At 36.3% G+C, this 16192-nt stretch overlaps 1 protein-coding gene across 1 annotated transcript in view; it reads left to right on the plus strand.

Moving 5' to 3' along the window:
- Positions 1–213: 213 nt before the first annotated feature.
- LOC141578029 (uncharacterized) overlaps positions 214–16192 on the plus strand; it is a 35009-nt gene continuing 19030 nt past the window's right edge. The window contains exon 1 of the mRNA XM_074366582.1: positions 214–312. Within this exon, the coding sequence (XP_074222683.1) occupies positions 214–312 (99 nt within the window). The remainder of the gene's footprint in view (positions 313–16192) is intronic.

Here is a 16192-nt window from a genome sequence, read left to right on the forward strand (position 1 = left end):
CTGTCTGTGTTCTCTTTTAGGGATTTTATGGTTTCAGGTCTTACATTTAGGTCTTTAAACCATCTTGAGTTTATTTTTGTATATGGTGTGAGGGAATGTAGGCTGCTATGTTTCTTATTTCTCCTCCCCCACTTTCCAGCCTGGTACTTAAAAGCAACACCTGGCAGTACCACAGCCACACGTCAACCATAGGAAAAAGGCTCATAACTAGGGATGGCAGACTGGCAAGACAAGAAAGAGCCTGGATCCATGATAACATACCTGAATCTCTATGCTACCTATGTATTTCATACTCTGGTGGCCAGCATCCAGGTTGGTCCCCAGTGACCCTCAACTCCTGATATTGACACTTTGAGTAGTACCCTCCCACAATGAATCAGGGCTGGCCTGTGTGATGAGTAGAATAGAGCAGAAGGGATGCTGTGTGCCTTCTGATGCTGGATCATAAAAGGCATCACAGTGTCTGCTTTCCTCTCTTGGATTGCTCACTCTGGAGAAAGCTAGCAGTCATGCTTTGAGAATATTCAAAGATCTTTGTGGAGAGGCTAAGGTGGAGAGAAACTGAGGCTTCCTGCCAACAGCCAGCACCAATTTGCCAATCATGAAAGTGAGTCACCTTGGAAGTGTATCTTCCAGCCCCAGTCAAGCCTTCAGATGATTATAACCATGAGAGCTGACAGCAATCTCATCAAAGACCATAAGACAGAATCACCTAGCCAAGCTTCTCCTGAATTCTTGAACCACAGAAATCATGAGCAAGAGTAAATTTTTATTGTTGTTTAGTCCACATAGTTTTAGGGATGATTTGTTATGCAGCATTAAATAACAAATATATCAGAATTCTTATTATGTAAGATGAGTTTAAGGCAGTATTAATTGGGTAACTTTTTGTTTGTAACCAAACAATTCTTTTTTTTTTAATTGAAGTACAGTCAGTTACAATGTGTCAGTTTCTGGTGTAGAGCACAATCTCCCAGTCATGCATATACATACATATATTTGGTTTTCATACTCTTTTTCATTGTAGCCAAACAATTCTAAGTGATAAACTACTCCTACTCCTGGAAATTGGTGGGGGGGGGGGGACCAACTATAAAAGTTTCCTATATGCTAACCCATTCTAAAAACTGTGTTCAAAGCAATATCAAACACAAAATGAGGTTTAATTTCAGTATCACTTTAAGGAACAAAATGGGAAAAAATGAATCACATCTCAAGAAACCTAAACTCTAGCCCCAGCTCTTTCACTGTTTGCCTGTGACATTGGGCATATCAACTGGAGATCCTTTTCTTTGAATGATGAGGAAACTGGACTACATGATTTCTGTAGCTCCCTTAAACTCCTGAATTCTGACTCTGAGTTATAAGAGTTCATTGGTGCTGTGTTTCAGGGCTCTTAATAATCTTTAAAGAGAAAATTTTGCCTATCAAGTTAGTGTAATAATATTCAATACTGAGGAAAAAAAGCAGGGTTATTGATGCTAACATACAATTGTTTGGGATGTAAATTGGTTTAATCCTCTTAGAAAGTAATCTGGTATTATGTCAGTGGTCTTTTTTTTTTTTTAAGTTATTCTAAAAGAAAAAAATGACATTGAAATCTTAAAAGTGGAACATAGAGTACATTTACAAATTATACTGAAGAGATTATAATATGGGGAAATATATTTTCATGATGAGAAGAAATTGAAAAAGAATAGAAATATCTATGTCAGTAGTTTTCTTTGGATGGTGAAACTAGAGGTTATTTTTCTCTCCCCCTCTCATTGTTTTTATATTTTCTAAATTTTTCATCCTTGGCTCACTTTCACAATTATAAAGCCTTCATGACAGACTAGAGAAGATAAAATCCAAAGAGGAAAATTCAAAAGAATGGGAAAAAATTAAGAAAAAAAATTCAAGAGGGTGACTTTGGGTATGTTAAATAAGCCAGGATCTACTGTGAGCAGCTTGGTGGTTGATCAAGAACAGATGCTGGCGGTAAGATAGGCTGGTGAAAGGAGAAGCAGTTTGATGAGGCTATGACTTGGAAAATTGGATTAGGAAATAATCGAACACACATGGCACAAAACCAAGAGGAATACAGTTTATAGAGCCCAAGGAGTCAAAGCCAATAGGCAGTAAAAAATGAAACACAGAATATATGAACATAGTGATCACCTAAATAACAGCTGGAACAGGAAGATGAGGAAACATTCAATGGAGGTGTGGCTGTAGCACGCACATTTAAGTCAACCAGCAGACCCCAAAATCACACACAAAAAAATCAAGGATTTTTTTTCTTTTTGCATATAGTGGCGTATGAGCACTAGGTTATAAATAACTGGAAATTAACATTTGGAGCATAATTGTTAGTTTTTCCTGGAGATTTTACATAATAACGTCACATCCGTGGTAGGTGAGCATAAGAAGAAACTGAACATCATGACTGGTACCCACTTTCACTCTCTGGGAGCTGAGATTAGGAGACCAACTGTGAGCATGGGCAGTAAATCCCCAGAATGTGCGTATGGTTTCAAAACATGACCAAGGGGCTGTGTCAATTTGGTGAGGGCCTAGGAAGGATTTTTAGATTCAGACGTTTTCCCTCTGTATGTCTCCTTACCAAATTGAAATTAATTCATAGTTCTGTATAAAAACCTATACATTGAATATCTTTAAGAAAATAGGACGATACTTATAAGAATTTTGAAACTACAAACCAAAGCAACAGAGAAAAGTTCTGCTTTAGATATCTGGACCGGAGGTAACCTGGAGACAAAGCTAAGCCCAAACAAACATATCATTAGCTTAACACACCAGCATACTTCCTTACACGCACTACAGCGTGTAAGTAAATGAAGGGTTCTTGCCTCATCTCACTGATTGATCCTCTGTTTGTTTTCCCCCCATCCTCTAATTATGAGCATTCCCTTTGGATTTGTTCTTTGTTCCCCATCCTAATATTTCTCCTCGGGACAACTTATCCACATTCATTGCAATGCACTGAACACACATTGAGCCCCAATGAACCAGGCACTGTACTATACACCAGAACACATTGTCCATGAGCCAAAGAAAAACACTTGAGTAATAGCAATCTAATGTGGTAAATGCCCTACTAAAGGTTAATGAGTTACCATGGGAGCAGAAAGAAGAGCGCATCCAACATCTGAGAAGTCTTCACAGAAGGAGATATTGCCAAAAGGTGACCAAAATGTTCAAAGGTGGACATGGCAGTTTCAGGCTAAAGGGACAATGAGTGTAAAGAAACAGCATAGCATGTTTGGAAAAGGACAAGAAGTGTGGTGTGGAAGAACTTAGGGGAGCTCAAGGAGGTGTAACGATGTGAGGCTGGAAATAAAGTGAGTTCTATAGGGAGTTCTTCTAAGCTCTGGCAATATATTTCAACTTTATTCATTATGTATTGCGAGCCATTAAAAAGGGTTAAGCAAGAAAGAGACAAGATCATATTTATATTTGAAATGACCCCTTTGGTAGCAATCTGGATGTGCCTTTGTAAAGACCCAAGCAGGTAAAAAGCATTGCAATAATCCAGGTGAGAAGTGACAGGAGCCTAAACTGAGAAAGTGGCACTGCGAGATGGAGAGGAAGGATGAATTCAAGAGGCAGAATTGTTCAGATCTACAGGCAAAAGAATGTAGGGGGTAAGGAGAGAGATCAGTCAAAAGCAAATTCAAAGTTTTTAGCATATTCAGCTAGTTGGATGTTGATATCACTAAATGAGACAAGGACTATGAGGCAAGTATGAGACTGATGAGGCAAGGGAAAGGAAGAAGAAATATCTATTTTTCATATGGTGAGTTGGATGAATCCACTGGGATATCTGAGGGCAGATGTCCTGTGAACATTTGAATATAAGAGTGTGGAGCTTAGAAATAAACATGAGGGTTAAAGCCATCAGAAAGTGACAGATTTAACACTGAAAAGAAATGACATCATTAGGAAATATTAGGATGGAAAGTATCCACTTTTATCTCGATATTCAAATTTTTCTCCCATCCTCTACTCTTAGAAAGTCTGTGTCCTCTATTTCCATTTACTTAGCAGACTTTTCCATTTGGACATCCTACCATCGCCTCAGACATGAATGAATTTGGTAACATTGTAGGTCAAAACTGGTTGACTATTGGAATTATGTATGTTTCAAACTTAGTGATTGATATTTCACAACTGTATTATCGCAACAGTTTCCTGTCTTCCTTACCTCCCAGCTCACTTTCTTATAACTCATGTTGCCAAATATTTCTCATCCCTTTCTTCATATATTGTTCCCCTGCTCAAAACCCTTTAGCGGTGCCCTATTAATCACCACCACCAAGCTAAGCCCCACACTCACCAGTTTCCATCACTTCTCAGCATTATTCTCCACCTTACAGGGCCAGGCTCCTCGATGTCTTGTGAACCAACAGTGTTCATTCCATCCTTGGTTCATGTTGTACCTCTAATCTGTCATTTCCTCCTCTCAGTTTACCCAAATCCTGTTGAACATTTAAAGCAGTATTTCTCAACTTTTTGACCATGATTCCTTTTGGTAAATCCATCTCAAAACCCATTCTCAACCTCTTTCATCCTTGTCCTCTTCCTCTGGAGAGGCTGGAAACATTCAGTGCTTGCTTTCTGAGTCCCTTTGGAATTAGGAGAGGCCATGTGCTGCAATGCTGCTCGCTTCTCCTTCTTGCCTTAAAAATGGGCACAGGTACATAGAGTTGCAGCAACCATCAGGAAATTGTAAACAAACAGGTCAGCCCATTAAGTATTATAGCCTGGTGAATACAGGCGTCTAGGTCCTTGGTTACATCTCTAAGCCACACCAAGTCAGGATTGCCTTCCTCTGGACTTAAACAGTTAAGGGCTTAGGTTACACTTGCCTGTGTTGTTTGTTTGTTGTTTTTTGCTGCAGAAAAAAAAAATCCAAATTGATATATGTGGCATGCTCCCATTATTTATTTTCAAACAATGACATACCGTTGAGAGCTAATAAATTCATGTGAGTCTTTATGCACAGAAATTAACATTCACTTGGTAGTTCAAACATATATCTAATAAAAAGTCAGCTGAGATATGCGGACACATATTCCACCAGTTACAGCTTTTTGCAGCAGCTCTTCTCTCTGAAGGTCACAGAGTCTTGGAGAGCCAACAATTAAAACATTTAACTTATATTAGTTAAAGGAAGAGTTTTAGTTTTTCAATAGCAATGTTTAAATTATTCTGTAAGCATTTAGTTCTCCTTTACTGTAATTAAATAGAGAGTTCTAAGTTATCAAAATTTTATACATTAATATTTTGCTTTCCCTCTAAAATGAGATAGGCAACCCCTCAAATTAAATTACTGAGGTGTCCTCTGTCCCGATTTGGACCAATAACCGTTCCATGCTATGGTAGATTCTAAGGTAGCCCTCAGTGTTCCCCACCTCTAGGTACTTACACCCCTGTTTAATCTGCTTCCTTAGAGTGTGGGCTGGATTTAGTCGCCAGGTTGTATGGTAACTCTGTTTGCCATTTTGAGGAACTGCCATTCTGTTTTCCCAAGGTGGCTACAACATTTTATGATTTTAAAATTTTTTATCTATCGAACAAAATGCAAATGATTTAACCTGAGTTTCCCATCATTTATAAAATGGAATAATTCCAAAAATGAAGACTAACATTATTTAGCACTTACATGCACCTATACTGTTCTAGGTAATTTCTAAGATTTTAGTAATTTAAACCCCTGTGGCAGGGTTGTCAGATAAAATAAAGGAGACTCCATTAAATTTAAATTTCAGATTTTAAAAAATGAATAATTTTCTGTATGATTATGTTCTATGCAATTTTGCCCAGAGTCTCATAGTAGAATATGCTATCATGTACCAGGATGGGAACCCAGGCAGTCTGACTCTGAAACAACAGCTGTTAATTTCCAGTAACTTCAAGCAGTTCTTGCAACACAAATTAAGTACATTTGAAAACTTAGTACCCATAATAGTAAATTTTCAATACATGCTATTTCCCTTCCAGGTCTCTTCCTTCCCTGGCCTCCTCCTTCCCCACTACCCCCAACTCTTTGGGTGCCCGTAGCATTTTGCTTGTATCTCTTATGGTAATATTCTCTTCTACAGAGAGGTTGTTACTGTTGAATGGTCATACTTACTGGATCAAGACTTCAATGAAAAGTTATTTTTATGTCAATTTACTACACCAAGTTAAGGTCAGGATACCCACATCCTTGGGGAGAGCTTTAAGAAATAAACAATTACTTCATAAATGCAGAAAAGTGAAAGTCCCTGTTCTCTCTAAATTGATACTTGACTTCTAATGTTGTTCTTTAAAAATAAGTCTTTAATTAACACTCAGGAGCATCGAGCTTTATTGAAATACTAAGGACATTAATCTTATTATATTCCTATATTATGAATACCAACTGTTTTAAGTATATCAACACAATTCTTTTTTCCATGAAAGCTTCTCAAATACATTAGTCTCTAGAATTCACCCCAACAAGATTTGCAGAGATTTTTAAAAAGCAGATCTTCAGCTTTCTGCAGTAATGAATGTGCCTTTAATCAATCATCAAACACAAAATAGTCATGCTTTTTTTTTTTCTTCCACATCTCAATGCTGTACACAACAGCCACATCCTTATGAGTAAATGGTCCACATTTGCTCACACTCTGGAATTTTTTCAATTATGTTTGTAATTCAGTATGCATTCATTCTTAGAAACTTAGTTCTTGGTCCAGAAGAAGAAACACTGGTACATATCCATTATTATCCAGTGATAACAGAGAAAATATCTGCATCTAAAGCTGGTTCCAGTGTCATAGCAGTCGTTTTGGTTGCTGTGTTTCCTGGCCCAACCGCTCTCTTTTTCCAGATGAAAATTATGTTGGCTGGGAGCCATGCCACAGAACCTCCACCCCGAGGAGTGACTCAGATAATTAGACAAAAGCATTTAAACCTCTCCAGGGTTTTTTTTCAGACTTCCCTCTCAACATTCCTTCCTCTTAGTCAAAGAACTGGTGACTACACATTTTGTGTAGTTGAAGGGAAAAAACCCCCACCATTCATAAATCAACAATGCCTGTTCTCAATCATCATCTTTAAAAGGTGCAAGACAACAAATCGTTGATTCCTCAGCACCTTGAGAAAGTCTTTGTTCACTGAATATTTTTTCATGTACAGCATAATTTTTTAAAACTCTTTATTATGGATAATTTCAAACATGAAAATGATTAACACCCACAGGCCCATTCACTCAACTTCAACAATTACCAGCTCATGGTCAATATGGTTTCTCCTATAAACCCCCTCTCTACTCTCAGATTATTTTAAGACAAATATGAGTCATATAATTTCATCTTTAACTGTTTCGATGATGTTAGCATAAATTTGGGACTTATTTTTCTGGTTTAATTTTTTTAATTATTAAATTAGAGTGAAGAAGGAAAATAGAACTAACATCTGTTGAGAGTTTACCATGCCAGCTGTTATGCTAGAGACTCTCTCCTAAATTACCACTTTTAATGATAAAACCCTGTGGGGTGAACATTACCATTCCCACTTTTAGAAAAGGAAACAAATAAAGAGAGAAACTTTCCAATGTCACTTAGCTATTGAGTAGCAGGGCTGGGATTCAGACCTAATCTGTCTGACTCAGAACCCTATGCTCTTTCTCCAAATCGAGGCTGTCAGACAGGATCCAAAAAAATGCCTGTGAAAAGATAGGAATTGTCTTATATGACCTATCTGAAGAGAAAAGGACCTCTTCCATCTTCGGTCCTCCCTCCGTGGTATGAATGATGTTCACAACATCACAGGCAGGATGTTTCCAGATCCTAATTCCTCTAGCATTCCTAACACTGTAATCCAGAATCCAAAAGTCACAGTTTCCTAAGTCACTATTTTGATACTCAGGAAACAACATGGGCTCTGAGATGTACCAGTAGGCAACATACTTTAGGTTTTATTAGGATGGTATGTGCATCAAGAAAAAAAACCAAGCAAACAAAACAAACAAAAAACACAGCCTAGAAATCACCATAGGAATAGAAAAAGAAGTATCAACATGTCTAAGCATATGGAAACAATAACCCTGCCAACCATGCTAAAAGGAAGATTAGTTACCCAGGATGTAATTTAGAAATTTTGCCAGGCTAGTCCAAAATCTATACTCCATTCAATGAAATTTCTAACAAGTAATAAGAGTACCTATTAGCATTTATTTAAAATATTTTCTTTAAGATGTCTCTATTATATTGTTATACTAAGTTAAAAAAGAATATAAATTTAATGTTTTGTTCTATAATTCAAGTTTGTCTTAATGACAAAAAAAAAAAAAAAAAGAACTTAAGATTCCTCAAGTAGGTTTCTAAATACTAGGTTCTGGTGTGAAATGCACTCACTATCTTAAATAAGTATAATCTATGAACTGGAGAGAATAAAAAATGCAATTCCATCTTAAAAAATATTCAAATCATAAAATAAGCAATCAACCACAAAAGACTGGGAATTTTCCACATACTGGTACTAGTGTTTACTCTAAGATACCTACCTATCTTTACCCTCAAACCTGATGCTTACAGTTCAGATTTTTAATGTTTCAAAAATAAGCCATAATGCAATGTGTCCATTTCAGTATGGGCTCAAGGTTCCTAAGAAGTCACGGCTTAGGAAAAAACTCAAGTCCATCAAATAGAAATATGAGGTGTCAATAGCTACCAGCGTCCCAGGTTTGTCCTGTTAAGTCTATAAATGAGTCATCAGTTATTAACCTCAAAAATCTTGTTTTAAAAGCTGATTAAGAATCACTATTGGTTACCTTAAGTTAAATATAAATACAAGGATAGTAACATTAACACCCTATTACCAGATCACCACATATTTTCTTGGTTTGAAGTGTATAACTAGTACTTTTATATCCCTGTACTCTATAAATGTGTTGAAAGAATGAATAAATCCCAAATACTAATATTAAAAGAGATTAAAAAAAACCCTCTATTTTAAATTTACTTATGACAAGGAAGATTTTTTTTTAAATAATTCAACATGAAGCTCTCAAAGTCAAAGCCTCAGAAAAAGGAAAGTTATGGTTCATAGCGACTGACTCATTTCCTCAGATGATTCAAACTTCTGGCTTTAACACTGACCTGCCTTCCCCTCCCCCTTCCAATTTTAATTCAGTACTGGGGGGAAATACACCTCTGACACTACAGAGCTAGCTTTCCAGTGCTACCACATCATAATCTTTCAAATAAACTACATCTTTCTACAAGCTTTTACACACTTTTGATATTAAAGTCCTATTTATACTTCAGTTAACAGTGGCTCAAACTCAAACAGCTACGTGGATTTTCTCAAAAGTTACTGAAAAAATGTAGAGGTGTTTTTTCCACGTTTTAGAAATGTCACTGGCACAAAGACAATTTAATTCAAATGTATATCTTTCTGCTACCCTACACAAACCTTTGAAAATGAGCCTGTGCTTCATCTTGGTTTTCCATATATTCTTTAAATATTTATATACCTCAAATGTTGAATTCCTTATGAATACGTTCATGAGCTTACCTAATACAAAGTCCAGACCCACAAAGACAAATGAAGAGAACTGAACACTACTACACCAAAGGCACGTCTACACACGCCCATAACTCCTGGCCAAATGCATGACAGAAACAGAATACATCTGGCTCCTCCTTTCCAAGTAAGGGAAAGACGAGATCTAGCCAGCTATAAAGGGTTCAGAAATCATGTATACTGACGCTGCTGTTGAAAAAGAACAGCTTGCAAACCATCCTCTAATCGAGGACCTATAGAGGTACAGTTCAAACTAAGTTGATGTCCCCTTATCTAACAGAAGATAAAAGAAAGGAATACCTCTTTATCCACACCACTGTGCCCTACCCCTACCCCAAAGCCTCCCTTGTCAACCTGACCCTCAGGTGTTAGTGGATATGTAAAGAAGAATGTTTGGGAGTTATTTAAAATTGCCAACTCTTTCGCTCATTGGAGGGAAGCACCTTCCTCATCCACTTCAAAGTCCCTGCCCCTCCAAAATGTTGCTTTGTCTTTAGGTGCACCCACAAGCCCCTGATAAACTGGATTAATGCCAGAAAGATCTGCTGGATCACAGTCATCATATCTTACTGGATTCTGCAATTTGTTACTGCAGTTTGTTGGTACCTTCCCTTCCTAAAGGCTGTTGCTTTGGAGTCAACAAGACTTGAGTTTGAATGACTCTCCCATTTAATAGCTGTGGTATCATGGACAACTTACTTAACTTTTGTACATTAAGTTTCTTACCTGTAAAGTGAGAAGTAATACCATATATTTTGCTATTCTATTGTGAGGAGAACATTTAAAACCTGTAGCACACTGGCAGGCACACAGTAATTCAATAAAGTGTTCTATTATTTATTTACTCCATTTTGTTATCCTGTAGAATTTTTCCCTCTAACTCCTAAATCAGTGCAGAGAAAAATATCCTAAAATTCAGAACTGCTGCTGACAGAAGTTATTAAGTGTCAGTTTGTAAATCTTAAGAGACGTTTCATAGTAAATTGGTAACTCTATATTTTAGTTAAATAGGGATTAGGTTAATCAGGATGCCTACATATTATAAATTCATTTAAATTTCACTCCATGGCTATATAATTGATAAATACAAATAAATTTGAGTCTAATCTCAGACAAGACCATGGCTTACTTTCCACATTTGTGAGATAGGAATACCACCATCCTCATCTGTTATTATAGTAGGACTAGAATTACTTGGGCATGGTCATTGAAGGCATTGCCAAGAAGACAGCCCTAACTGTGCAAAAAAAAAAAAAAGTAGCTTAAAGGAATTACAATGAACATTTTTCAAAGGGATTCTTTTTTTCAATTTTCCTTTTTCTCTAGGAAACTGGTGGTAGGGAGCACACATTCATTCTCCACTCCACCCTCAACAATCCATACCTACAATACTTACCTGAATGATGTTTTGAAAATTAAGTGACCCTCTTGTATTAAAGTGTTTTTATAAACTTCCATATACATCTCCCTCTGACTAGCACATATGAACATCTATTATCATCTCTCATCTCTAGCTTTTTGGAACACTTCTATTAGCAGCTTCTTCACTACTTCCTGTCTTTTTCACTGCAAACTAGTTTTGGACCACTTCACTTCAACTTATCTAAGGAAGATCTCAGTGACTTTCTAATGTCAGTTCTAAAGAATTCATTTTGAACGTTAGCGTCTTGATCTCCCTGTAGGACATGGCGTCATTGATATTGTGTCCCGTGGTCTCACTCTTCTCTGTTAACGCCCTCTTCTTTCAACCCTGTAATCTTTGGTGTTCCCCAGGGAGGGGTCCCATCCTCTGCCCTTTATTCTTCTTACTCCCAGGAAATCTCACTCGTATCTCTAGTTTCAAAAGCCAGTTAAAAGCTAACTCCTGAGTCTCTATCTGTAGACTAGATGTCTCCTCACCAATTGGATATCACCATGTAAATGTCCAAGCCATAGAACCTAAAACTTGCTATCAAAACTGGGTATGTAATCTCTTTCCTTTCCTTAAGCTTGCCATTTTCCCTCTGTTTTTATAACTGTAACCTTCATTAGCAGTCACTCATGCATACTTTTCCCCGTGTTCTCTCTCATTCAGTTGACCCAAACATGTTTATTCTCTCTCTAAACTAGGGTTTTCCGAACTATAGCCCCTGAAACCATTGTTTGTTTGTTTGTCTTTTAAATATTAGGGCTCAGTGATCAAGTAAGTTTGGGAATGCTGGGTTAAGACTTCTAAGAATCCTTAATATACTGCTGAAGTGCCTTGTGAACCCCAAATGCAGATATAATATGAAGTGTTTCCCAAATTGCTTGGAAGTCTTTTTTCCAAGGATTATCTCCTCTGACCAGTGTTCCACAGAACACACTTTGCCAAATGTCATTCAGTTATTTCTCAAACGTTTCCTGTCCTCTCCACCGCAAGAGCCATTGCTTCAATTAGGGAGTTCTCTCTCACCTAGTCTATACAGTAGGTTTCCTGCCTAGGATCTTTACTCATCTTTTACACAGTATTTAATGAGCTCCCTAAAGTGTAAATCTCATGCAATTTCATGCTTTAAAAATCCCGCAGGGTTTTCCCAGTATCCAAATTATAAAATCCAAAATTCCTTAAAAAAAAAAAAAAAAAAAAAACTTCACGATCCAGCCCCTGATCATCTTTCCATCTTAGTTTCACACCAGTCCATCCTATGCTGCCGGCATAATGAAATATATATACCCGATGCTTTATTAACACCTTCTGGCTTTTGCATATAACTGTTCTGCTACCTAAAATGTCAGCCACCTTTTGGTTATCTGAAAAATTCCCACTCATCCTTTAAAATTCACCCCAGATGGTCCTCTTCTGTTCTTCTACCTCCCATTCCCCAGTCAGGAAGGTGCCTCACTGGTGTGCACTCAATGCACCGTCTATGATAGCACATCTTTGTAATTATCTGTGTACATCTCTCTCTTTTTCAATTAGACTGTGACCTTCCTGAAGGTTTATTCCTGCTGTGGGGTCTAGTACAGTGCCTAGAACCTAGTAGATGAATGCTTGGTGAATAAATGAATCAATATATACATTATCTTTTAACTGTTTCAATATTATTTCTTTCTGAAAACTATAAATAGGCCTGCAAATAATCAGCTCAGCGAAAACTTTAACTTTCCTTATTTTTCACGATGATCTCTGAAATTCACAGTCTATCAAGTAGTCACATGTGATTTTTATGGGAAAAAAATTTCTCAGAGTCTAATACCATGTTCTCCATTGTATGGAAGACTCATATTATACAAGGACTCAAAATCTGTTGATGCTCAAACAAGAAAATAATAATGGGATGTTATTTAGAGTAAGCTTTTTGTAAATGAACACACACACAAATTTAAGTACATTATTAACCGTTGGTTCACCTCAGCCGTTCCTAGTTCAGATACCTGAGTCCAAAGTCTGGCTCTGCTACTTATTAACATACACCTCTCTAAGCCTCAGTTTTCTCAACTAGAAAACAGGAGCCCTTTCTCCCAAGGTGGTTGTGAGGATTAAGAGAATATGCATGAAATGCTTAGAACAATGCCTGGCACATGGCAAACATTCAAAAAATGGTAACTCTTATTATTCTTAGAATGTTTCCCAATTTGATCTCTCCAGGCCTAGCTCCAACCTAGGACTTATTCATAAAACTAACTTTTAGAAATAAGAAGTTTATGGAGAGAAAGTACTTTGGTTTGCCATATTAGAGTAAACTTCAAAGGTTCCTTAACAAATTTGGCTTTTTCTCTCATGCTATCACCTTCTCAGGCCAATCTGTTCAGATGTAATGGGAAACAGCTATTATGGTCATGAATAACCAGTTTCACATAGATCTTTCTGTGAACAAGTGTTTTTATTTTTTAAAGCCATTTGTGAATGTCCTCCATAAAATTTACTTCCGTGGCTCCTAAGTGATTTTGTTTAGGTTCTCTTTCAAGATAGTTACAGATTCCCATATCCTGTGTAAGTAGTATAGAACAACTATCTAGGCAAGGAATTCACGTGTGAAATAAATTAATTTTTTTTAGTTTATATTGGTTAGAGGAAATAATACCAGAAGAAACCAAATATCATGTATATTAGCTTCCAAGTCAATAAAACACTACCCCTTACAAAGTTTCATAGTAAAAAATACTGGATTCAGGACTTGATTACAGTAATACCAACTGAATAAAAGCCACAGTTCAATGATGTTATCTGAAACTATTCCAATCTAATCTATGTTATTTGGAGGAAAGAGCACTTTGAACAGAAAAGTATGTTTAACTTACTTACAAAGATTAGTAAAACTACCATTAAAATAAGGGAAATCTTTTTAATAAAATGACTTACAAAATTTTTAAGAATGTTAAAATTGAAACTGAAAAGCTACTGAGTTCACACATTTAAACTTATTTAGGGAAAAAAAAATCCAAGCGAGACTACTCAATAACAAGTCTCAAAGGTCACTAAATGTTCAAATGTGGTAAATTATATGTGCCACTGTTTCTTAAAGTTTTGATCAGACTCATTTAACAATGGTCTTTTGTTGGATTTCTTATATATTTTGGTAATATTTCAAAAATTGGGCTTTTGCTCTGGAGTCAACATTTTTCATCAAGGGCCAAACAGTAAATATTTCAGGCTTTTTAGGATAAATACTGTCACATATTCAGATTTGGTTTTTCTAGCAATTTTTTAAAATCCTTTAAAAATGTAAAAGCCATTCTTAGCTCAGTCCCTATAAAAGCAGGTGTAGCCAGATTTGCCCTTGGCCAGTTTCCCCACCCCTGCTTTACACTATACATATTATCTTTTTGTTACTATCTCAATTCCACTGATATTTTCTTCCTTCAAATATTTGCTCACATGTCACCTTCTCAATGAGGACTCTGAATACACGCCTACCTGTCCCCCATGTATATAACATACTATGTAATACATGGTATATAACCTGGAATTTTTTTTTTATTACCCCCAACCCTCAACCCCAACATAAGTTCCTTGAGGGCAGGTCTTTTTTTTCATTGATTTAACTCCTGTCTCTAGAACAGTGCCGTACATCAGTAGGCTCTCAATAAATAAACCTGCCTTCACACTTATAAATCCATGGAGGAAATAGATGACCCTTGAACCCCAGGGGTTAGGGGCACTGACCCTCTGCACAATCAAAAATCTAAATCCTTGCATAACTTTGTAGTTACACAGCATTCACTGATTCAACCAACCCCAAATCGTGTAGTACTACATAGCACTTATTATTGAAAAAAAAATCCATATAAGTGGACCCACTTATAACCACATAATTCAAACCTGTGTCATTCAAGGGTCCACTGTATATCCAAATGAAGGCAAGTGAAAAGGTATTCAAGAACGAGAGTGACAAATACTTTTTAAAAACTATTTCAAGTAGTGATAAAACATTTTTTTAAAAGGGGGGGAAAGTTCAAAATTAAAGTGTTTTCTTACTGTCCCACAAAGTAAGCTTATTTCTAGACTAATTCCCTGAAAATCTGTGATTATTCCAGCTTATTTAATAATAAATTTCAACTGTTATTCCTAAACCCCTCTACAGACTTGTACTGCCTCTTTGACCTCACCTGTTTGTATTCCCTGTCCATTCAACTCACTAACTAGTCTGGCAACCTTCAAGTTTAGCAAAGCAGAGAGAAAAGTTGCTTTGCCTTTTCTATTACTCCATCTCTTAACATTCCCTTTTTATAAATTTCATAATACTATAATCTTTCCTACTTTGTCTTTACCATTTAATATAAACAAAGCAAAGAGCTAGATTCTATTGAATATTATACTTCAAATACATTATGCTCAGTGGTTAGTCAGACCTAGAAGTTACTTTTAATTGCTATATGTGGTTTTACAATTTCTACCTGTCAGGAAAGATTTGCGTTACCATAACCCATATATATATACACTTGGCAAAGTATAGAGGAAATAATTTTGGGAATTTAGTAAGCTCCACCACCATTTAGATTATGGCTCATATATTTCTAAACTTATATTAAGACATAAAAACCCACTAAAGTGTAAAACACCTTCTACTGCTATCTCTGATAAACTGGTACTTGAGAGCCATTAATAAAACACAGTACTAAATATAATAACATTAATGTGAGGTTAAATCATACTAGAGATCACACTAAGACGTTCTAAAATCAAACTACAAAAATTGCTAATACAAGAAGGAATGCCTACAAAAAAGGAAATGTTTAAAAAACCGTTTATCCAACAAGTTATTATTCACCTACTATTTTTTCAAATGGCTACAATTCTGCCATTGTTATCAGGCAAACAACCTTTGTTTCTAAAAGCCAAACTTTAAAATCCAAATGTCAATTGTCAAGAGTCAAGACTACACTGTAGGCCAATTCTTTTAGACACACAATTCTGTTCTAAAAATCATAAGGTTATGATTTTTGAAAAACAGTAGCATAATAAAAACTGCTATAGAATGTTAATTTTTTTAAATTTTCAACTGTTTTTGTGTCTAAGTTAGCATAAAATCAGATTAAATTTGATGGAACTACATCAAGGCAAAACCTCCTTAAACAGCCAGGCTTACAAGAACCAAATTGATTCTTCTTGCTCTTATAAAAGTGACTCCCAAATTAAGTCACTTTGTATCACATATCCCTGGAGAGT

The sequence above is a fragment of the Camelus bactrianus genome, chromosome 6 (assembly GCF_048773025.1).
Source record: "Camelus bactrianus isolate YW-2024 breed Bactrian camel chromosome 6, ASM4877302v1, whole genome shotgun sequence".
Classification (NCBI taxonomy): Eukaryota; Metazoa; Chordata; class Mammalia; order Artiodactyla; family Camelidae; genus Camelus; species Camelus bactrianus.